Raw genomic sequence first — 25456 nt, forward strand, 5'->3', positions numbered from 1 at the left:
CAAAATCCATTTGTCTTAATGCCTTCACACTGCAGCTCATTCCTGCCAATGAACTCTAAGGGCTTTCCGAAAGATTCTGCTGGTACTTTTCCCCTATTTCTTTTAACACTATAGAGTCTGAAATTTAAAAAACTCTAAAATAAGGCATGTCGTGTATTAAGAAATGGGAGAGAATGTATGGCTCAGGGGACTTGTAATGGAATATTGAGCCTTTCACATTTATGCCACTGGTTCCAATTTAGCAGAGGTCAGTAGCAACTGATAGACCACTGGGCAATTTTTGAGTGGTCCCTATTTGAAATGAACTAATGGCTTCTGTCTAGGTTCTTAGAGGACAAGTGTTCACATTATAAATCATGATATTGTAGTTGGCACTGTTTGGCCTTCATGTCAACTGTCTTAACTAAGTGGCTTAAGCATGAGATGCTCTATGACAAAGAGCTCCCTCCCTGAAGATTGTGTCTGTAGATTGGGTATTGGTAAGGATATGGGGTGTAGAGAAGCTTTGCAGGATAAAGAAAAGCTTTGAAATGTCCATCTGGCACCTTCTCCTCAATGAATTCATTTAAAATGTCTAAACAGAAAATAAATTGCAATCCGGCAATTCTCTTCAGAGGGCTCTAACCTAGGAAGACCTCACCCTCCCGGAAGAAGCTCCATATAGCAGACTATTGGACCATTAAACCCCCCTCTTGGAAATCCCTGGCACAAGAACACATCCACTGTGCAAGTCACTGATAGAGAGTAAGTGGCTCTTTTGGCGGAGAATAAAGGACTAACCCAGGAGGGAAGACAGTGCTTAGTAAGGGTGCATATCAGAGGCACACTCATTTGCTTGTCAATAATGCCTCAGCTTCTGTAATTTTACACCTCAAAAGGAGTATGCACCCTGCTTTATTCTGTATTCACATTCACTGAGCACAGAGCTCTTTGCTTCTTACTAAGCAATTATTAAAACAGGCCAAATTTCAGAAAGAGATTCTTGTCGATAATGAAAACCTGCCAAGCTGCCTCCTGTTTCCCAATGTCTCCTGGGAATTCTAGAAAACTGCACAATTGTTCGAAGACTGCCTGGTTGAAATGTGATATCTGTACTTCCAAACCAGTGTTTACCTTTGATTCCTCTGTCCACCTTCATTAAACGCCTGATAATTGCATCTCTACCATCTCCTTGCCTGACCTCGATTTTTGTAGAGAAGTGGCCATTAGATGGTTGGGGGTTCACCAAAAATAGAGATATGCTGGGCTGTAAGACATTAAGAATAAACACATTTTTAAAAAATCATGCTTTTTGTGGGTAGAATCACACAGGAAGCATGCAACCAGCAAGGGAACAAAGAAGTGTCCGGCACCCAACTGCATTCTAGATGGACAAGAAAATCTTTTATTCAGAAATACTGAATACCAGTGGATGGATGCAAGCACCATCACAGACCTAAAAAAATAAACTACAGCATATGTATAAAAATGTTTATTGTTTCTTTAAATACACTCAAATGTTTTGCTTTTAAGATATCCAAATAGCCATATTAAATTATTATAACTAGCTGAAGGATTGGTACAAGGTAGCATTACAGTGAACTTCACTGAGCTCCACGCCTTATAACTCGCTCCACCTCTCAAAGATTTCACTACAGAGAGGTGTAATGAGGTCTCAATTTACAGGCCTTTGTTGTTTTCACAAAATGCAATGCAGTATAGTAGTACATTATTGCAGTTATCATAATCAAAATCACAGCACATTTTGGGATGCATCGAATAAAGAATAGCACTTTCCATGTGGGAGCTCAAATTTCTTTAGACCCTGAGCTTTGTAATACCCTAAATAGATAGGGTGAGTAATAACTCCATTTTACAGACAGAGAGAGGTGAAGCGAGACTTGCCCAAGCCCACACAGGATTTTCATGACAGAGCCAGGAATAGAACCAAGGGCTCTGTACTCCCAAGTCTTGACCCTGTGCTTTAGCCACAAGATCATGCATCCCTCTCTAGCAAGTGTTATTCTTGTGCACTTGTGAGTGAGTGAGTGTGGTGGGAGAAAGGGCAGGGGGGTGTTCCTCCAAATTCAGTCACCTGTGATGAGTCTCCCAGTTAGTGTCAATTAGAGAGGTTCTACTGAAAGTAAACTTAAGATAAGACACAATCACAGTCATGTTAAACTCTACATCTAAAGAACAAAACAAGCATCACTTCTTTAAGTTAATTCAGTGCTTGCGAGAGGCATATTGGATCAAGAACAGAAGGAGAGTTCTTCTACTGATCACACAACTTGAAACCCCAACATTACCCTGCCAACGTGCTTCGGCCCTTAACCAGACGCCCCACTTTTCGGCATGAAAAGGTAGTTTAGTCTCCACACACATCCAGTCTGTGGCTTTTTTCAGCAGAAACACCGATCAAGGTGAAGGTAGGGGGATGGATGTTTATGATGTGCAATCACATCCACTGGAAACTGGACTGAGAACAAATTCGTATATCACAGGCTCCTGGATAGCAAGATAGCGACAATTTAGTCGTCATCAATTTTAGCTTAACATGAGCCAGCATGTCCTGTCACTAAGTGCCCTGAGCCACCTAGCCCTCCTGTGCATATATTTTTTGATGGGAACACATCCTCAAATTGAAAGTCATTTTATTTTTTACATCAGTTAACGATGTACCCTGTATTTCCAATGCCTCTGGATTTCATAACTTACTTCCATTCTGAACACAGAAAAAGGTTTTCCAGGACAGCAATCTTCTTTTATTTTATCGTCTGCTTCAGAAGCAAATTTCACTTCGATATGATCCAGCTTTGGTGCATTGGGAAAGAAGAGATAAAAGTACTATCATCCCCACTGAAAAAATGAGAGATACCAGGCCACTGAAGTAGAATTGTTTCTAAAGTACAGAGGAAGGCAATCCCCACTGATAAAAGGCAAAACGAAGAACAACAGGAACAGCAAACTTAAAAGTTGATAGCATACTATTGCCAGCATGGTGATCTTGCTCAGACGACTGAATTCAAAATGTAGCTAAGATCACTGACTTCATATATTACAGAATATAAAGTGAGGTATTCAATTGCTTTAAATCTAAATATCATGAGATTAGAAATCCTGAAATAAGTTATCTCCTTTAACTATGCCTAGGCTTTCCCCTTATTATGACCCTGTCCTTTGAGCTGAATTCTGGCCATCACATGAAAGGGCATAATCACTCCCAAACTGGCATCCGTATGCACTAAAAAAGCAGCATGCACTATATTCTAGCTCTACATGCCCTGGCATGGAGATGACACATAGTTGATGACATATAGTTGCCATGGGAAGATCAGATGCTATAACAGCATAAGAATTCTGACTATGCTCACTGGCATTCCTTGGAACAGCCCTCTATGGCTCCAACCATGGAAGATGCTGATTTTCTGTAATTTTTGAGGAAGCCAGAATATTATCTGACGTCTTCCACCGTTCACCGGCAAAGAGCCTTTTCCCACTGACTTTATGTCAGACACAATGCCAGAGAGAACTGATTCTTCACAGCTGGGTTACCACTGGGGTCATCACTGTACAAAGAGAATCTCTCAATAAGAGCAAACTCTGCTTTTTGTATTAGTGTAGGTGTCAGCGTTAATAAAAACATTAAACGTTCATGGTCATCCCAAATCAAAAATGAATTTAGTTAGGCTTAAAATCTCAGCAAGTGTTGGGCCTCCAGCTACTCCATAAAGGTCAAATAAAATATGCCCCCAAATGAACACGAACCTCCAAGGAATTTGTCAAATAGACTATATTCTCCATGAGCACGGCCCGTTCATCAAATTCCAGCTCCAGATCAAGAACACGTGGACCCTTCTTCTCCAGATTTTCCTGTCATGTCAAAAGAAGGAAAATTTGGATTAAAACTCTCCCAGGTTGTAAATGAAGAGGACACTGGGAAGCTACACACTCTAGTTGCATCAGTCCTGAGTAGATGAGGCTATTCGCTGTTAGAGCTCTTTGCTGGCAACAATTTCACCACACATTATAGTACAGTAGTTATAATTGACAGTGAAATGGCTATTTTTACAGCAAGATACTGACACTGATGGAAGGGGAAGCGAACCTCAGCTCCAGTATTTGTATGGCTGAATGTTCTTTTAAAAGCGAGAATGCATTTTAGCATAGAATTTGAAAAATACATAGAAACAGCTGTAAACATTTCACTTTCTCTTTAAATGTGCAAACTGTAGGACACACTCAGTAGGCTGCCATTTTTCTTCTGCTTCACAGCAGGAATTCCAGTCTGATGACCTAGTTTGAGACAAGCAGGCAGAAATTGGACACATTCAAAGTAACAGTACGATAAGTTCTTCATAGAAAAAAAATGTACTTTGTATATTAAAGCACAGTTACTCAAAATCCCAACGTTTAATTTAATACACACAATGGGTGAAATCGGGGCCAGAGTGAAATCAATGGGATTTTTTCCATTGACTTCAAAAGGGGCCAGGATGTCATCTCCTACGTATGAAACTTCTAATGGGAACAAAACAGAACTTCCTTTTCACAGCTAAGGCTCCAGCCCCTCTCTTCCTTTCACAAACAGAGCTGTGTTCCCTGAATATCTAATCAAGGTCAGATTTCAGGTGGTGGTGGCTTTCTGCTTCATTGATAATTTGTTTTTATGCATGGTTTTTTAATATCCAAGAATCTTTAAAAATTATCAATAATTTGCTTCAGTTTGTAAATTAGAAAATCTTTCTTTAATGGAAAGAACAACAAAGAAATATCTTTTGTACACTGAAGTTGCTGAATAATCTACTTCTGAGCATAGCACGTTGGCCCAGTGGCTCTCAACACTCCAGACTACTGTATCACATTCAGGAGTCTGATTTGTCTTGCATACCACCCCACTTAAAAACTACTTGCTTACAAAATCAAACATAAAAATACAAAAGCGTCACTGCACACTACTACTGAAAAAATTGCTTACTTTCTCATTTTTACCATATAATTACAAAATAAGTCAATTGGAATATAAATATTGTACTTACATTTCAGTGTACAGTTAGCATATAGAGCAGTATAAAGTCATTGTTAGTATGAAATTTTAGTTTGTACTGACTTCGTTAGTGCTTTTTATGTAGCCTGTTGTAAAACTAGGCAAATATCTAGATGACTTGATGTACATGTACCACTGGTTGAGAACCACTGGCCTAGGAAATTAAAAATCTGGGCTGGATGTTACTAGGTCTCGTTATATAACTGCTATCTATTGTTGCTTCAGAACAGAAATGCTGAGACTGTCTGATAAGGGAGGTGAAGTGGTAAGCATGACCAAAGCTCATGATGAAGGCAAGTCATCTAGTTAGTGCCAGCCTCCTCGCATCAGATAGGATCTTTAAATATAGGCTTGTTTCAGGATAGGAGACACACACACCCTACAACCGTGAACAGTTAAAACACTACACAGCAGCCCTTGTGACTTTCTGTAACTAAAGCAAGACAAACAACAGCTCCAGCATCTGCATCAATGGAGTTCTGCAGCACCAAAAAAGCAGAACGTTCCCTAACAAAATCTTCTCCCCTTACCCCCTAAAAGCCATATGGTGTGTTTTATATCTGGGATGAAGGAATTAAACTAGTTTAATCTTAAAAGGATGCCATATCCCCTGGCATGTTTTAATGCAGCAGATACTGGCCCAGGAGAATAGTCAGTGGGGAGTGTTATAGCTGGTCTTACCCATTCTATTTCTCTGAACATTGTGTGCTTCAGCAGAAGGGGATAATTAGATTAGCGCTGGATGCAAAGGGAAAGAAGGAGCCTGCATTTGTATGGTGCAATAAAACTCACTGCTCTACTAAGCAAACAACGTTGCTTACATGTGTTTAAAAAGTAGCCCCCTCTATTCACCATCAACGTTCCCAATTCAAGCTTTCAAAAACACGAGTCATGCCCTCAAAATCATGAGACTGGCTTAAAAATCATGAGATTTTTTAAAATAATAAATGTTAGACTCTTTATTGATCTTTTAGTTTTTGAGCATACAAAGTTCTTGTGTTCGAGCTTTTCTGTGCCAACATGAGGGATAGAAGCTTACTTTTCTGACTCTCATGAACATTACATGACAGGGAGCTGGGGCTTTAAGAAAATCCCTAAGTATCTTGAGATTCCTGATAAGATTGTGAGAGTCGGTAACACTCCATTACTAAAAATCCAGCTCAGCAATCCCTAATACACTCTTAAAAACTGAGTGCCCAGTAATTAACTCTAGATTTGTGCCAAACTTCTAAACCATATTAAGAATTCTGAAAGACAATTTTTAATATCCCCATAGCATCACCTTGTTTGTGTTCTCGGAATGAAAACTGGAACAAGAGACAATGAATTTGATGTATGCAGGAGGGATACACTTGAAGCAGTGTCGCACAAATCATAAATTTGTATTAGCTGCAAGCCAACTAGTCCATAGTTCACTTAGGACAATACATATTGAAAGCACTTACACAGCACCTTTTGTCCAAGAGTCTGAAAATGCTTTATAAACAATAACAAAAAGCCCCATTTCTTCTTCTTTGGGATATATCTTCTGTTTTACAGATAAGAAATTGAATAGAGAGGGGTTAAATGACCTGTCCAACAGGGCAGAGTAAGGCAGAGCCAGGAATAGAGAGTCCCAACTAGAGAGTCCCAACACCCAGGTCTGTGCTGTAACCATTCGATAACATTGCCTACATTTCAGATCATTCTCTTATTCCGGACTGAAAACTTGCCCTTATCTTGGTTCTGTTCTCTGACACCTACCTTAATCAAGGCAACAAAAGGCATAACCCTCTTCATATATTTCTTCAGCTCCGGCAAGGTGTTCAATTCACCAGCAATTACTTTGTTATCTGGCAATTGTCCTCCATTGATCTACAACATGGAACAACAATCCATTAAACACTGCACAGCAAATATCAACACACTCCACAGGGATTTACCATTTTCCTCCGCACCTTCTTTCACACTCCCCATATGCCTGTAACGTCCTCCCTCTGCCTATAATGCACACGCCTCAAATCCACCTGTTCCCACGATCCCATGGGGAACAATCTTCCAAGTCCCTTTAAATAACTTTTAAAAAGTAAACCTAAAAAAAGTTTGGAAAAAAAAACAAAAACCATGACTATATGCCACACAGGCAACCAATTTGATTATGATGTATATCCCTCACTCTCCCAACTCAATGTTTCTCCAAGCATCCTGTCTATCCCAGCCACACAGATTTTAAGCTATTTGAAACCAGGCCTAGAGATATTTTCAGAACACCTAACAGACTTCAGAGTCTGAGTCCCATTGTCAAATCACTTTGAAAATGAGATTTAGGCACTTTTGAAAACGTTACCCAACGTCTTTGTTCACTATGTAAAGCAACATGCATAAACCTATAACGTTAAATATGCCTGAATTTTCACTACATGTTTTAATCTTGTGTAATAAGACCCTCCTTCAAGCAGACGTGAAGCAATACTATCTTAGGTCATTAATTTTTTTAAGGTTCAAATTCCACACTTCAATATTTGCTCTGCAACTTTCGGCAGCAGTGACCACTGCACCTCTGCATCCAGTGGCAGACTTTGACCCTGATGTAAAGAAAATGCAGACTTCACTCCAATTTGGTTTACCCTCAGAATACCCACATTTGTTCATTTCCAACCATATGTGAAATGTAACCCTGGTATTACAGATGGGAGTGGAAAAACACGACTCTGCAATCTATCAATTATGATATTGACTTGCAAGGGCTGAATAGAACAATTGTTCATGCACCATAACAATTACAGGATCAGTTCCAGCAGCTCAGCAATGCAGGGTTTGCTGCTTTTAAGCCAGATTTCCTTACACTGTATTACTTACAAGAGAGAAGAATTGATTGCTTTTCAGCAGATTTCCTGCAAAGTTTGTGAATATCATACTCGCCAAGTTCCAGAACTGATGCTTCTAAGCCTCCTTGCATAATAAGGCAGAACTAGCCAATATTTCCTCAAAAATATTATTGGGGGAGAAATATTTTACTAATCTATGCATGTGAAAAAGATTAAAAGTAATGGAATGCTGGCCAGTCTTTATTTTAAAAATGTCAAAAGTAATAGGTCATATTGTGGACTCAATCATGTGCCAAAAACCATTTTTACTGACCACCGTAATCCCTTGTAGAGTTGTAAGAGCATAATAAAGCACGTTAAAACTATTTCTCCTTGCATTCAAATACCTCGGTGTCAAGTTAACTTTTGTTTCATGGACAGAAAAACAGAGCATATGAGAACTGCAATAAGTGTCAACAAAAGATCACCTGGTAGTGCTTGCGCAAAACTGATAGGGTGGTGTACTGCCAAAGTGGGTAGGTCTTTGCCACATAGATGGTGCAGTGGGATGGCTTCTGGGGCAGCTCCTTACCACCTTTCTAAAGAAAGAAGAGGGAAAATATGTATCATCTCAGAAGAGTCCCTGAATCTGTTAACTTTCCGCATACACTTTTGGAGAAGGGACTTAGTGTATTTCACCTTTCCTTTCGGGGGTGCCATGTAGTTCTTGAGACGCAGTCGGAGATCATGGGCTGCTTCCATGAGGTATTGGGAAGATCGGATCAATACTTCATCCACTAGGCCTGCTACTGGCCATGAAGCTTTCATGATGGAGTCAGGCTGTCAACAAAGAAAATGACAGGCCTTGGGATTAATGGACAAGAAATTCTGGTGGTTTCTCTATCTATTGTATTTTAATTGGAAACTGAACAGTCAGGAGATACATGAAGAGTTTAAATTTCGCAGTACACCAACTCACTAACCCTATAATTCAGCTGTGAAGTACAGAAATATACTCATAACTAGCATGCATTTGTGAAAGTGTATTAATGCCCACACACACACACGTTTATGTTTATACCATTACATAATTTTTCATTTGCAAACTTGAAATTTACTTCTGTGGTTGTTAAATTACCTACACAAGTGCAGATATTGGCTGTATAACTAAGTGAATGAATTCCGCATTGTTATTTGTGTTAATTTTAGGTCACCTCATAACAATGAGGCATACAAAATGACTACATTAAAATTATGTATGTTAACACAACACCCTTGCAAACATAGCCTCATATACAAGGTTCACATTGTCATACTCTCTTGCTGTATGACATGCATTCACACAATTCCTCTGTCTACATATGGAAGACATCCAGGTATTAAGCAGAAACCTGATCTAAGACCCACTGAAATCAATACAAGTCTTTCTATTGAGTTCAACAGTCTTTGGATAAAGCCTTCATCTACAAATTATCAACTACAATTACATTTCTCACACCAATATTAATTTTATAACAAAAACAGCATTTATTACAAATACAGCATAATACACACAAACCCTCTGTAGCCCATAGGACTAGCTTGCCTTTACTATATTCATTGCCTTCCCTTTATTATTCTGCCTTTATTATATTCAGTAGTAATGCAAGGAACCTACAGGCCTGCATTCTGTAAGACATTGTCTTCGGCAGTTAGCATGAGGCTCGAGGCCTATGAATTTTGGCATAGATAAACGGCCCAACGGTAACCCCTACGTTTTGGGGAACTCGAAGCAGAGTGTAAGGAGGTTTTTGTCCATAATGACATCAGCCAACCACAGAAACATGAGCTAACACCAAGTTTTGGAAAGAACCTCCAAACACAAGAGTGCCACGGCAACGAATTGACATATATGATAATGAGTTGAAATCATTAATATACTAACCTAAAGAAGAAGGATACCTTAACATTAGTAAGGGGAGGAAATACAAATAAGGAAGAGGGGAGAAACCCCTACTGAATATGCGTTAGATTCGGTAGCATCAGCGTAGCGTATTATAAAAGTGGCATCCTAGCTGTGAGCAGGAGGAAAGAGAAAGATGAATCTCTTGGGAGGTGACAGAATGATGGCCGCAGGTGAAGATGAAGGTGGTGATGATTATGAGGAAGATAATGGCTAACATTTCCGGTTGTTCTGCAAGGAATGGTGTAAGTATGGATATTCAGATGTACTTTCTGTATTATCTCTATCTACCTTACTGAGTTAAAGTGTTTCTGACTGTGTTAAATGTATTAATAACTATTTGTAAATATAGAAGAGTTCCTATAGCGTGAGTATTGCAACTGTGCACATCGGGGTTCCCCACTATATAGTAATTTTAATAATACTGGGCTTGATCTTGGGACAATAACCTGTCAACCTGCAAAGTGATACCTGGGAATTCTTATACATAATCTATCGATCAGTCTACATCATGAACACTCCAGCATCAAATTTCTCACATATTAAGTTCACATAACAAAAGTATCACAAATATACACTTTATATGTATATCATATACTGATAGAGGCCTAAAATTTTAAACACTAACAATGAAAACTGGGGCAGTACCTTCAATTCATATAGATTGATGATGCAGTACAGATTGATGATGATAATTTTTCTCTTGCCCCAGACTTTTGGTTCAGGTTAGTCACAGTAAGCATGCATGCTTAGTCAGCCCAAAGTAGAGTCTCAAAGAAGCATTCTTGAGTTATATACTAGTACCTTTCCCAACAGTGTCCACACATGTTCGCATAGATGAGGGCAGACTGGAGCCAGCAGCAGAGTCTGAGCTTCAATAAACTGGAAGACCAAGTCCCCATGCATTCCTTCTATCGCTAGTTCTCGGTACTTATCTTTTGCCGCCTGAAACACAGCCAGCAGAGCCACCATTAAACATTCCAGCTGGCATGGAGAAATATTTCTTAAAAAGCCAATTTCTTTGCTCTAATATGTCTTTAAAATGTAAACAACCTAGAATCCAATAATGGATTATTAAAAGGACTATATTTTCTTAAACAGCTGGGAATGGAAGAGTATGAACTTCTGCCAATTGGACATAATAGTTTTACATTATTATGGCTCAAAAAAAAAAAAAAAAAAGACATCTATCGACACAGACATAGAAGTCAAAGATAACTGTAAATGTATATTAGGTGCTATCATTCTGGATGGCCCATATAAAAGATGCTATTAAGTACTAACAAAAAAGGCAATAAATATGATCTATCATTCCGTACGCTGTTCAGCCTGCCTAATCATATTCGTGAAAGACAAGTCAAGCAGTCTCTACAAGACGTTATTAAGTGAAATCAGATGGTTCTGCAGACACTTTAGAGAAATGCTGACACCTCAAGAAACATTTCGAAAAACATTCCATTTCCAAATAGGTCTGCTGATGTATTTTCTGTATTTCTCATGTATATTATTCGTGTTTTTAAAAAAGCTGAGGCAAGGAATCACTCTTTTTAACCATTTGTCCTTTTCAGCTACACATTGCTCACCTAAGATCATAGGGCTCTATTTTCAAGATCACAGCTGCTTCCTGTAGAAGTATTATGCCACAAACAGACCACCATGACCTCAGATTCTTAATCCATTTACTTATTCCTGTTTCTTAGCACAATACGGACCCTGATTCAACTGTATAATTAAATAGGAATCAGATGTATCAGTATCAAAAGAAATGAGGTAACCAATGTCAGGATTTGGTTTCTTGTCCCCTGCAGATTAGACCTCCCACCTGAAATTCAAAGAAGCCAGTTTTCAGAGCTTCCTTGAACATCATCTTCTCATAATTTTGATCCGTCTTTGTTATTCCTGCATTCATTTCGCTAGGAAGAAAAGAGAAGAGAAAACATTAGCATCACACAGTCCAACTCACATAATAACGGCAATAATAATTAAAGATAATGGTAATGAGACATTACAAATGACCCTGATCCGGCAGGAACACACACTAGTCTGAAAGTTAACTGAACATTTGTTTGTTTTAAAGCATTCATTATTCAGTAGAAATAGCTTCATAAAACAAACAAATGTGAAATGAGACTCAAAACGAAACTAAAAACTATAAAGATATTTATTCTGAGAGGTACCTGGCAAAGACTTTGTCATTGAAGGTGTTGGGAGTCCCACTTCTTAAACTGTCTCTATTTGCAATCATTTCCTTCACCCACTCCACCCAGGTGTAGAGACGGAGAATACCAGCATCTGCCATGGCTTCCACGAAGTTGGCATCCTCAACTGTGTCACCAGCATCAGCCAGTGCCAGACGCATGCCTAGAGGAATGAGAGACAGGATTAACTAACATGTCTGGCTCCACAGCCAACTAGTAAATGCGGCTGCCTGAATCCCAACTGATCTTTCATGCAGAGGGCCAGCAAAATGCAGACGGAACACTCACCTATGAAGGACAAACATGTATTGCATGTGGTCAATGTGAGTGAAAGCAGTGCCTCAAAAGGGATCTGTGTTGATTGGAGTGAGGAGGGCAGCGAACTGCCTTGTTACAGGAGTGAGAGGGACAAAAACCATTGTGTCCCAAGAGGCAGGAATGATCTTGGGTGGGGACATGTCCAAAAATAGAGGGGTATGGGGGGGACAAAAGAATGAGAGCCTAGCACAGCAGCAAAATTCTGCACTTTTCTTGTTCACTATCTAAAGGCCCTGGGCCTCAGAAGGGGACATGTGACAGGAAAGGATGCAGAAACTGCCAAAAGGAGGTGCCAAAGAACCTTGCAATTGATGAAAAAAAGATCCTTCCTACTGACCCAGAATGCCTCATAACTGATGCCAGGATTAACATGTACTCTGCATTCCTAAAGATACAAGAGCTTGGTGATTATTCACAGACAAGAGCAACCAATAACCATTGTACTTCTTGCAATTCAAATATCAAAGCTGCAACGAACCCATTACTCCTTGGAAGATGGCATGACACGCCAAAAAATTTAGCATCACTAAAACAAATGCAAGTTAGCATGCACTTACCATCTGCAGAAAACTTGTCAACAGCTTGGCTCAGGGTGAGGAAGTTGCCTGTAGATTTAGACATCTGAAAGAGAAGACAGACAAGAGAAATTCTGACATGTTCATGCTGCTAAGTCTGATAAACAAAGGGGGAAAGACACAAATAAAACAAGCTGTCCCAGCCTACGAGGGCAGGATTGTGTGTCACTGGTAACCAAGATAGATAAGAGAGATTCCTGTGGCTTGCTCAAGAATTAGCTCTCTGCGCCTTGGTCTACACTAGGAGTTGAGGTTGACTTTAGCAGCGTTAAATCTATTTAACCCTGCACCGGTCCACACGACGAAGCCCTTTTTTCAACTTAAAGGGCTCTTAAAATCGATTTCCTTACTCCACCCCCGACAAGGGGATTAGTGCTGGGAGCTATCCCAGAGTGCTCCATTGTGACCGCTCTGGACTGCACTCTCAACTCAGATGCACTGGCCAGGTAGACAGGAAAAGGCCCGTGAATTTTTGAATTTCAATTTCCTGTTTGGCCAGCGTGGCAAGCTGCAGGTGACCATGCAGAGCCCATCAGCAGAGGTGACCATGATGGAGTCCCAGAATCGCAAAAGAGCTCCAGCATGGACCAAATGGGAGGTACGGGATCTGATCACTGTATAGGGAGAGGAATCCGTGCTATCAGAACTCCGTTCCATTTTTCGAAATGCCAAAACGTTGGTCAAAATCTCCAAGGGCATGAAGGACAGAGGCCATAACAGGGACCCGAAGCAGTGCCGCGTGAAACTTAAGGAGCTGAGGCAAGCCTACCAGAAAACCAGAGAGGCAAATGGCCGCTCCAGGTCAGAGCCCCAAACATGCCACTTCTATGATGAGCTGCATGCCATTTTAGGGGGTTCAGCCACCACTACCCCAGCAGAGTTGTTTGACTCCTTCAATGAAGATGGAGGCAACACGGAAGCACGTTTTGGGGATGAGGAAGATGATGATGAAGAAGTTGTAGATTGCTCACAGCAAGCAAGCAGAGAAACCGGTTTTCCTGACAGCCAGGAACTGTTTCTCACCCTGGACCTGGAACCAGTACCCCCTGAACCCACCCAAGGCTGCCTCCTGGACCCGCCAGGTGGAAAAGGGACCTCTGGTGAGTGTACCTTTTAAAATACTATACATGGTTTAAAAGCAAGCATGTTTAATGATTAATTTGCCCTGGCATTCGCGGCTCTCCTGGATGTACTCCCAAAGCCTTTGCAAAAGGTTTCTGGGGAGGGCAGCCTTATTCTATCCACCATGGTAGGACACTTTACCACTCCAGGCCAGTAGCACGTACTTGGGAATCATTGTAGAACAAAGCATTGCAGTGTATGTTTGCTGGCATTCAAACAACATCCGTTCTTTATCTCTCTGTGTTGCCTCAATCTCCCACCCTGCCATAAACGTCTCCCCCTTACTCTCACAGATATTGTGGAGCGCACAGCAAGCAGTAATAACAGTGGGAATATTGGTTTCGCTGAGGTCTAACCGAGTCAGTAAACTGGACCAGCACACTTTTAAACGTCCAAATGCACATTCTACCACCATTCTGCACTTGCTTAGCCTGTAGTTGAACAGCTCCTGACTACTATCCAGGCTGCCTCTGTATGGGTTCATGAGCCATGGCATTAAGGGGTAGGCTGGGTCCCCAAGGATAACTATAGGCATTTCAACATCCCCAACGGTTATTTCTGGTCTGGGAATAAAGTCCCTTCCTGCAGCTTTTGAAACAGACCAAAGTTCCTGAAGATGCGAGCGTCGTGTACCTTTCCCAGCCATCCCACATTGATGTTGGTGAAACGTCCCTTGTGATCCACCAGTGCTTGAAGCACTACTGAAAAATACCCCTTGCGGTTTATGTACTCGCCGGCTTGGTGCTCTAGTGCTAAGATAGGGATATGGGTTCTGTCTGTGGCCCCACCACAGTTAGGGAATCCCATTGCAGCAAAGCCATCCACTATGACCTGCACATTTCCCAAGGTCACTACCCTTGATATCAGCAGATCTTTGATTGCATTGGCTATTTGCATCACAGCAGCCCCCACAGTAGATTTGCCCACTCCAAATTGATTCCTGACTGACCGGTAGCTGTCTGGCGTTGCAAGCTTCCACAGGGCTATTGCCACTCGCTTGTGAACTGTGAGGGCTGCTCTCATCTTGGTATTCTTGCGCCTCAGGACAGGGGAAAGCAAGTCACAAAGTTCCATGAAAGTGCCCTTACGCATGCGAAAGTTTTGCAGCCACTGGGAATCGTCCCAGACCTGCAACACTATGCGGTCCCACCAGTCTGTGCTTGTTTCCCAAGCCCAAAATCGGCGTTCTACCGCGTGAACCTGCCCCATTAGCACCATGATGCCCACATTGCCAGTGCCCGTGCTTTGAGAGAAGTCTGTGTCCATGTCCTCATCACTCTCGTCACCATGCTGACGTCGCCTACTCGCCCGGTTTCGCTTTCCCAGGTTCTGGTGCTGCATATACTGCTGGATAACGCGTGTGGTGTTTAATGTGCTCCTAATTGCCAAAGTGATCTGACTGGGCTCGATGCTTGCCGTGGTATGGCGTCTGCACAGGAAAAAGGCGCGGAACAATTGTCTGCCGTTGCCCTGACGGAGGGAGGAGCGACTGACGACATGGCTTACAGGGTTGGCTTACAGGGAATTAAAATCAACAAAGGGGGTGGCTTTGCGAGAAACTGAATGGCCCCCTCAAGGATAGAACTCAAAACCTCAAGGATAGAACTCAAAATTGGGTTTAACAGGCCTTGACTTCACGGAGCGAGGGAGGAGAAAATGAATACAAAACAAATCTGGTCTATTTCTTGTTTTGATCCACTTCATCTATCTTTAAACATCTTGCTGGCAGCAGACTGTGCAGTACGACCGCTAGCCATTGTCATCTCCTGGGTGCTTGGCAGAAGATGGTGCAGTATGACTGCTGGCCATCGTGTTCTGCTGGCTGCAGATTAAAAGACAGTACACTGCTGGTAGGACTCAATCGCCATGAGACGAAACTTAAAAGGGAAATGACTTGGCTGAATCACTCCCATGTTTGCCCAGGCGCCCCTGACCTCATCAAGGTTGGCTAAAAGAGCACCCTGGACTTCGTCGATGACGGCTACCAGTCTGCTGCCAAAAGGCAATAAACTGTTGCTGTGTGGCAATGCAGTAACGCGTCTGCCAGCACCCAGGAGACATACAGTGACAGTTAGCTGAGCGGGCTCCATGCTTGCCGTGGTATGGCGTCTGCACAGGTAACTCAAGAGAAAAAGGCGCAAAATGATTGTCTGCCCTTGCTTTCACAGAGGGAGGGAGGGAGAGAGGGAAGGGGGGCCTGACGATATGTACCCAGAACCACCTGCAACATTGTTTTAGCCCCATCAGGCACTGAGATTTCTACCCAGAATTCAAATGCGTGGTGGAGACTGCGGGAACTGTGGGATAGCCACCCATAGTGCAACGCTCCGGAAGTCGATGGTCGCACCGGTACTGTGGACACACTCCGCTGACTACATGCACTTAGAGCATGTGTGTGGAGGGACACACACACACGACTGTATAAAAACACTTTCTACAAAACCGACTTCTATAAATTCGACCTAATTTCATAGTGTAGACATACCCTGCGAGACACCCAAACTCAGCTCCTGATACAGCCTCCTGTTTTCCATAAAGGGCTTCTGTCAACGTAGCTAACATGGTTTGCAGAGGTGGTCTCTCTACACTGGCAGGACTCCATCTGTCAGCGTATGCTGCATCTACACTAAGGGGCTCTGCAGTGTACGCACAGCCGCAGTCTACACTGCAAACAGAGATGTGCCTTAAGCACATGCAGACGTGCTGAGCTATCTTTAATCTAACTAGCTCGGAACAGCAGTAGTGAAGCCAGAATAGCCACACAGGCTAGCCATCTGAGTACATTCCTAGGGACCTGGGTTGAGATGGACAGTCCTTAATACTGCCTGTGCTGCTATTGTTATTCAAGTCTGCTAGACCAAAGTTAGCTCAAGTATTTCTACAGTGCTGCAGTCACAACTCTGACAGAAGTGTGGGCATACCCTATGTCACTTAGGCATTTTTGACAATTATACCCTGAGGCTAAAGCACATTTAATTCACTTTGACAAAACACACTCAGTACAGCAAATTTTGTCTGCATGAACTTTCCCCTTTTCCCCCACTTTCAAAGTGAAATGCACCTTTACAGGACTGTAATTAAGATTCAGACATAAGAAACTCTCCCATAAAGGCAGGTGACCCTGAAACTCTGGAAGAATTAAGCAGATACCTCAGGTAAACTTACAAAGCATTATCAGACCAGGTTTGCTTGTGATCTGTGGAGGACCATTAAGTGGTCAGACACTATGGTATGAAAATCTAGACAGATGGAATGGAAGAAAAGCAGGCTCCTGCTTTGGAAGATGGGTAACTGAGGCATTTAATGGGAGGAGGTAATCGGCATGCTAAATGCTGCCCTGATTAATCTGCTGAAAGATATTTTTGAAGCAGGCCCAGGAGTTTCCAGTTGTCTTGACCATCACACGAATATCACAGATGAAAAACTATTGTACCTTCTCAGAATTCAGGAGGAGATGTCCATTTGCTCTCACAGCTACAGGCCATTTGTCTCTGCATTTGAAGACACAAAATATAGAGTATACTTTTATTTTAAAAAGCAATTACATTTTTTCTTCGAAAAAGAACAAAAGTCTAGTGATTTCAGTTAGGAATGGGCATGTTTTTAAGTGGAACCTTCAAAAAAAGGCACCTACTGGGGTATCTTGCGGGTTAATGTTGTCACTTTGAAGACAAAACAGCTACAGTACAGGTGGCTAAGCCTTATTGCTACTACAATTCAAAACATGCACTACAGAGCTTTAAAAAAAAAAAACTACACTCCACTTACCCCCACTGTCTCCTCTTTTCAATTACATTTTTAATTTAATTTAGTGCCAATGAAATTAAGGACCAATAGCAATGGATAAAGCCAGCTGTTTCACACATCTTTGCTAACAGAAGACACTTATGAGCTCTAAGTATGCTTGAGAGAGGAAATTTGCCCCATTTCTGCTATGATCCTGATCAGCAGCTTCCAAACTCTATTGGTTCACATATCACTTTCTTAAAGAATTGTTGAGAAGTGAATGGATGGAACATTAAGCTCACATATCACAATATGGGTGATGGTATATATACATACTTGCAACAAAGCCCACTAAAAAAAGAAAACACATGTTTTCACCCAAGTCCCAAAAACAGAACATCCTGTCAAGAGCCATTGATGGGGGTACCAAGGCTGGAGGCTCGTAATTTTATCTCCACACTTGCTTGACATCGCTTCCAAATTTACCTTTGATCTGGCCACATGGCTACGTGGTTATAGAGGTAATATGACAGATGGTTTGGGACGAGATCCTTGCCAGAGACTCTTAGATCCACAGGATACCAAAATTCAAACTCCTCCTTGAGCTTGTCTAACTTTTGCTTTGGAATCTGTGTCTTGGGAAATGGAGCAGTCCTGAAGAATATGTAATCCCAGACTTCTTTGGACATCTGATGCGCCCTGCATAGAAATATTAACGTCTTAATAAAGAATACACATGTGCGCGCAGTTAGTTTTTCTTTAAAAATCAGGATGTTTGTTTTTAACAAAACCTGAATCTGAGGCCTACCACTACTTAATTCAAAAATTAGCACTTTACTAATTCAAAGTGAGCTACAAACAATAACTAATGAATTCTCAGAACAGTCCCTATGAGCTAGTTACTCTTACTATTTTACAGGTGATGAAAGTGAGACACAGTGGGTACATCTACACTTTAAAAAAACAAAACAAAACAAAAACCACTGCAGCAGCAAGCATCAGAGTCCAGGTCAGCTGACTCAGGCTCATAGGAGGGACTAAAAATAGCAGCTTTGTAGACATTCCTGCTCAGTCTGGAGCTTAATCTCTGACACCTAATGAGGGGAGGGTCATCTGACTCAGGCTCTGAGACTCACTGCTGTGGGGAGTTTTCTTACAGCATAGCTGTACCCAGAGAGGCCTTGCACATGGACACATAGGACTGAGTCAATGTCATAGCAAGGCTCAGAACTCAGGATGTCCTGTCTCAGCCATGCCCCTCTCTACTTGACAGTGTCCTCTGACTCCTGTAAAGTGATGGGGATACAAACACTTTAAAGCCCTGGAAACTTGATTTTATAGCTCTTCTCCATTCCTGTCTGGGCTAAATACTATCCTGAAAATGCAGAACCAGAATCTAAGTCCTCCTAAGCCTCTACGCCATGGGTCATTCACAGGTCATGCTACCACCCTTCTGGTGGAGGACAAGATTAAATCTCCTTCACATGTGTCAGCCCTTCCCCTTAATGGTCACGAAGAGGACAGGAAAAGAAGAGGGAGGGAATCACTTGTTCAACAACACAAGGCAATCTCCCACTTCAGAGAGTGAGTATTTTGTCCCCATAGCAAGCAGTCCCACACTCTACCAACGCAGGCAAAGAGACAGAATCCCCACACAACTGACATTTTCTGATGATGAAAGGCATATACTATAAATCATTAGAGGCAGGACGACAGTAGTTTCAGAACAAACGTGCTACCCTTAGAGATCAGACACAAAGCCAAGGCTCCAATCACCAGCAGTCATTCAAGATCCCATGGCACTTATTTTATGGGGGATTTCACTGTAGTTTATTAGACCCTACTTGCCCTTATTTCCCCAAAGTTTCAATTACCACCCTTTTTTGACCCTGCTCAGCATCAAAGGCTTTACAATATAAGTTAGACAGAAACTACAGCTCACATATGAGACATCACCAGGCTATAGTCTACTCCCTAAAATGGGCAGTTTTAAAAATTTCTAGTTCTGGTGGATTATTGCTGAAAGGCTTTCAGTTACTGTCCTACCCTACAGTTAGAGATGTGTGCTGTTACTCAACAGCTATGTTTCATGCCAAAGATCGCTACACTATAACAATGGGTGAAGTGATCCCTAAACATCCCTTATTTACTGCAGAATACTGTTAATCTCTGCAAAAAAGTGCTTTGCAAACCTTGGATGTTTAGATGTTCTATACGAGGCAAAGCACACAATAGTTTACAGGTGCATCTAAAATCCAATGCAGTTCAGATTGCTCACTTCAAACTTTGTTTCCAGACATACCTAGTGCAAAAAATATCTTCTGTATGTAATTAGGTGTTCTTTGAGTCAGATGAAACTCCTGCCAGGCTTCTTAAGATTAGTTTTTGCTGCAGGTACCTTATGTTGGAATTTCTTTCCAGATTAACTAAAGCATCAAACAAGGCTTCAAAGCAGATGTGTACAGGGGTCACAGAACGGGGGGGCCGGAAAGGCTAGTGTCCCTGCAGTGGAAATATTGTGAGAGTTCTGCCCCCACTTAAACTTGCACGGGGCACACACAGATGTGAGAGTGAGACCCAGAGGGACTGAAGCAGCTGCCACAGGGCCCAGGATCAGGCATGGGGAGCAGGACCCAAAAAGGCCACTGCGAGGCCCAGGAACCAGTAAAAACCCCTTTTCATCAACGAACGGGCTCAGCTCCCCTCCCGCCACCAGCAGAGTCTGAATACCTCTCCTCACTCCTCTCTAATCCCTGCGTCCACCATTTGCAGGAAGCTTCCACTTCTCCCTTTATTCTCTCAGATGCATAAGTGAACTACTCTCCTGAACACCTGAAACACTAAACTAAAACCCCAGCCTCGAAAGGGGAGAGAGGCAGCAGCAGAACACTTGGCTGTTCTTGTCCTGAGGACAAGACTGAACACAAACTATCAGTCACAGGTCACAGCCCTCAGCCACCCCATCTGGAGCAGACCTGGCAGACATCCGAGCACAACTGCTTTTCAGAGGACACTTACCAAATGAGCCAGACCCCAAAAGTGAAACCTATTCTTGGCATATCAAAAATCCTTCAGATTCAACAGAGGAGAAAAAGCTAGAAGCCTTCCAAATAAATATTGGCTGCAGCATAGTAAAAATCCTAGTTTCTTAGAAACCCCAGTCTCTAGTGTGGGTTCATTTGTGATCAAGAGCAAGACCTATCCTCATCCACTGTGTCCCCAGAAGCAGGCATGTAGAAGGGGACCAGCTGCAATTTGCTGAGATTGTAAGAGGTTACAAAGCAGATTTTTAGCATGTACCACAGAATTACTTGCAGGAGCCACAGTGAAACCAGTCAGTTTCCAAAATATCATGCAGTTTCCATTTGAAGGCAGCAAGTGCTGAGCAAAGAAGGTTACTTGCAAACAGACCTCCTTCAGCTGCCCTTGGAGGAACTCCCGTGTCCTTCCCAATTCTTCCAACACTACCAGTCTAAAAGCTTTGCTAAATCGGGGCTCTGCCTTTATCTATACAACTATCTATATATAATGCTCTAAGCACAGATCTGAAGAGTCGGCCTACAAGTTATGCCTTTGGAAAGAGCCAGAATGGAACTATATTGAAACATACCATTCCGCACCAACCTGGATCCCTTACCTGATGCCAAGCGGAGAATCTCCTTGTCCACGCAGATTCTCTCCTTGCAGCAGATGAGTGACTGTGTAGAAGGCCATGTAGATAGTGGAATCGGAGAGGGATTCTATCAGCCACTGCTCATCCCAAGGCAAACGAGTACCTACATGAAGACCCAAAACAGATGATCATAACCAGGCACAGACCGGAATTCCCATTTGCCGAGTTCACAACAGATGATGGGATTTTCAAAAGTGCCCGACTGACTTATGAGCACAAGTCCCACTGACTTTCAGTTGGACTTGCGCCCTTAAATCACTTCAGAGCTTCTGAAAATCTCACTCAGGAGAATGGGCCAGTTGCAGCTGGTTTTTTGTTCTTGAACATCTTGGCAGACAGAGGGAATCCTTTCAGGGGACTGTCCTTAGCTTTCCTAATGCAATGGTCAGCTCACTTCTAAATTCAACAAACTGAAGCACCTGCTCACCTTATCATTTGCTCTGCATGTTTCATAGAAAGAGATTATCTTGGCCTGCTGCCATACTGAGTCAGGTGGTCTTGTACCAGGATCCTATTCTTAGTTTACAGAAGGGTTGGGTCTGGATGAGAGACCTGCAAGGAAAACTCCCAGGTGCTGCAGGAAATGGTACTGGTTCCTTCTATGTCATCTCTGAACAAATGGGCCGTGTATGGTGACGCGGGCAGGGGTGCGTTATTGCAGGTGGTGTTTCCATATAAAAAATAAAAGAGCTCCCGATTAACTCAGGTTATGTGGAAGGGTGTCATCTTTTTGATGTCCTGGGTCAAATTCTAATTGGGGTAATTCTGTTCTGCCTACCTACTTCCTCCCACTAACCTCTCAATTAGATATTGTATTAGATTTAAAATGATCAGTATGTCTAGTGATTTTACAACTAATACAATATCTAATTGAGAGGTTAGTGGGGGGAATTATGTCCTCTCCAGGTCAGGGTGGAGTAGCTGCCCTTAGTAGAAGAGTTCAAGTATGAGTGATGGTAAGCGGGAGCATGAGATTGACCAGCAGATTGGTGCGGCGGCAACAGTGATGTGGGCACCACACAGATCTGTGGTGGTGAGGCGGGAGCTGAATCCTTGGATGAAATTCTCTGTCTACAGGTTGTTCTACATCCCCATCCACATCTATGGTCATGAACCTTGGGTAATGATTGAAAGGACAAGATCGTGGGTACAAGCAGCGGAAATGAGGTTCCTTCGGAGGGTGGCTGGGCTTACTCTCCAAGACAGGATGAGGGGCTCAGCTACTCCGGAGAGCCTCAGAGTAGAGCCGCTACTCCTCTGGATCGAGAGGAGCCAGCTGAGATGGTTTGGGCACCTGATAAGCATGCCCCCTGGGAGGCTTCCTTTGGAACTTTACTGGGCATGTCCCTCTGGAAGGAGGCCCTGAGGCCAACCCAGGACACACTGGAGGGATTATATCTCCCAGCTGGCCTGGGAACACTGGAGAATCCCCCAGGAGGAGCTGAAACCTGTTGCGGAGGAAAGGGAGGTCTGGTCCTCCCTGTTCTCCATGCTGCTACTGCAACCCTCACCAGGAAAAGCGTGAATGGATGAAAAAGTGAGAGTTACTCTCCTCAAGCAGCAAGTGAGGAAAAGCTGTGTGGTTTGCCTACCTAAGCCATACGTTCTTGAGCAGGCATGCTCCTGCAGCCAGCCCAGTGTAGCTTCAAAATTCTTTCTGGTCTCTTCACAATACCTATGTGGAACAGACTGTTATTAATCCTTGGTCTCCCTCAGGGTTACACGCCACTTCCCGACCTACACTTTATCATCTCTTTCCCATAACTTACGTCTCTAGATCCTTCAAGCAGTCAGATGCCTGCTTCTTCCAGTTTACTTCGCCATAATCTAGGTACCTGAAGATCAAGCAAAATAATTAGAATAAAGAAGTTCACATAAGGATGCAACAGAGGGATGGGTTAAGTGATTTCACTTCACTCACCACTGGTCACAAAGAGCCACCACACACTCATCCATGGACCTTGATATAACTTGCTTCTCAGGTTCCATATAAATCATAGCTTCACCCTGAAATAAAAGGGAAGAGGTATATTTATACCTTTAAAGAAAATATAACATATAACACATAGGGCATTATATGAAAGGAGTTTACCAACAATAACCCCCCTATTATAATCCCAACTCAGCCAGCAATTTACCGTGATGCCTTGGACAAGCCTCAGCCTCTCTATGACTTGATATTTGCAACTATAAAATAGAGAAAATACTATCAACTGTATCAGACGCTGAGGCTTATTTTATATAATGTTGTAAAGTATGTGGCGATTTTCAGTTAAAAGGTAGAAGCACAAAGTCTTTACTGTTTAAAGCTATGTACAGATGGTAAAAATGTGTATAACAAGGCTTTAAAATATGATGCACAAAATCCTCAAGAACTTGACAAAATGGGGAATGGGAGAGAAGTGAGTGATTAGCTTTAACTCCGCATCCATATTCTGTATCAGAGAAAAGAGATAGAGCACCACACTGCAGACTGCAAGGAACGATCCTGCACTGACAGAGATATAGACTAAATAACTGAAGCCTTTTCCATATTATCACCATGATTCTATGGGCTATGACTAGGCCATAAGGCATGCCTCTATATAAGGCAGTATGCACAAAGCTAAAAAAACCAGACATCTCTTTCTACTTGATCCATCAGGTACAATACATTTCTCTTTATCTAAAAATACTGTACTTTGTTTTACCATCACTTTGTACTCTATTGCTACTGCTCTTTCCAGAGAACGTCTAAGGCAATGTTTCTGTGGAAACAAGCCAATATACTTTATTTAGTGACTATCCTGCTATGGGAAAGACAGACAATCATCTTGGAAAGCAGTATCCAAACTACCACATACATTGCCCACCATCTTCTTCTGTATAAGCTTCTTGACATCCTGGACTTTTTGCCCCTTGTACTCATCCACCAACATTATCTGTAAGGGAGAGACCATTGCAGAAGTTAGGTTTTTTAAAAAGATTAAAGTTTCAAGTAATATGTAAAAACAACCAGTTCTTTTGAGCTACAAGAAATACTGGTATTGTGACCTATGATGTACCTTAAAAATTAGATGTTGAAAATCTGCCTTAAAAAAAATCCCCCTTAACTCCCACATATATATTTATACATTATGTGTTTTACCTAAGAACATTCAAACCGGGAGGGCTAGCTGGACATGCACAGCCCTGCCACACAGGAAATTGATCTTTGAATTCCAAATAGTTTAGATGGGCCGAGGCTTAGGGCACTGTGACAGAAGCCCACTGAATGAGCTGAAATGGGGAAGAACCACCCTTCTGTCATTTTCTACCAGCCTCCTCAAGTCAAGGTTTGGAATGATGTTGACCATTTCTTGAGAAAGGTGCATCCAGTGGCCATACAGTGGGCCTCATCTTGAGGCAGACACACCTCCAACCTCCCAACTGTGATTCTACACTATCCCCATACCACATTCAGAGGCTCACCCAAGGGGAAGTTCCTTAGAATGGGAGCCATGAAAAAATCCCAAAGGACCCAACCCCCATCCCCCAAAAAATCCATACATCTTCACCTTCCCGATTTATTAATCTGTTAATTCATCTGCCTCTTTTCAAATGTTTCTTATCAACTTCAATATAAAAAAAAAAAAAAATCTTTCACAACACACCTAGGGAAGCCTAGTTACTTACTCCCTCATAAAATCCTTTCAGGTACACTCTCTCCTTAGCCTCTGTAAGTTTCTCTTTGTCATTCTGACTCTGGATTTTCAACTCGTCACAAACCAATGGAGCAGAAAGGCTGCCGTAGCCTGGGATTTCGATGATGGGCACCTGGGAATAGCATGGTATTGTCAGGTTTTGTTTCAAATTGTGTGAACGCAACACAAGTTCCACAGGAAATTGACTCTTGAATTTCGCAGCCTTCAGCGGAAATTGTACACTGAAGAAAATGCAGAGCTAAGTGCATTTTTCTTCCATGTTCACAATCCACCAACCAACATGGGAATTGAAACCAGAGATTCGGAGGGGAGGAAGAAAGGCATATATCTCCCAACTGTGAAAATTCATAAGCGTTATACTTGTATGATTTGCACAGAGCAAGTGATATTATAGAGAAACCACCTAT

At 42.2% G+C, this 25456-nt stretch overlaps 1 protein-coding gene across 2 annotated transcripts in view; it reads right to left on the reverse strand.

The window, feature by feature from the left end:
* LARS1 (leucyl-tRNA synthetase 1) overlaps positions 1 to 25456 on the reverse strand; it is a 55730-nt gene that overhangs the window by 6992 nt on the left and 23282 nt on the right. For both annotated transcript variants that reach the window (XR_013346824.1, XM_077823744.1), the window contains exons 14-31: positions 25021 to 25161; positions 24210 to 24287; positions 23288 to 23373; positions 23136 to 23201; positions 22959 to 23041; positions 21331 to 21469; positions 18180 to 18392; positions 17401 to 17458; positions 12828 to 12891; positions 11932 to 12115; positions 11577 to 11667; positions 10559 to 10699; positions 8512 to 8652; positions 8301 to 8411; positions 6770 to 6880; positions 3748 to 3852; positions 2698 to 2793; positions 1114 to 1246 (exon numbers count right to left, since the gene is read on the reverse strand). Coding sequence is in view for 1 of the 2 variants with exons in the window: in XM_077823744.1 (XP_077679870.1) it covers positions 1114 to 1246; positions 2698 to 2793; positions 3748 to 3852; positions 6770 to 6880; positions 8301 to 8411; positions 8512 to 8652; positions 10559 to 10699; positions 11577 to 11667; positions 11932 to 12115; positions 12828 to 12891; positions 17401 to 17458; positions 18180 to 18392; positions 21331 to 21469; positions 22959 to 23041; positions 23136 to 23201; positions 23288 to 23373; positions 24210 to 24287; positions 25021 to 25161 (2041 nt within the window). In the remaining variant the exon portion in view is untranslated. The remainder of the gene's footprint in view (positions 1 to 1113; positions 1247 to 2697; positions 2794 to 3747; positions 3853 to 6769; positions 6881 to 8300; positions 8412 to 8511; positions 8653 to 10558; positions 10700 to 11576; positions 11668 to 11931; positions 12116 to 12827; positions 12892 to 17400; positions 17459 to 18179; positions 18393 to 21330; positions 21470 to 22958; positions 23042 to 23135; positions 23202 to 23287; positions 23374 to 24209; positions 24288 to 25020; positions 25162 to 25456) is intronic.

Source organism: Eretmochelys imbricata, chromosome 8 (assembly GCF_965152235.1).
Source record: "Eretmochelys imbricata isolate rEreImb1 chromosome 8, rEreImb1.hap1, whole genome shotgun sequence".
In the NCBI taxonomy this organism is placed as follows: domain Eukaryota; kingdom Metazoa; phylum Chordata; order Testudines; family Cheloniidae; genus Eretmochelys; species Eretmochelys imbricata.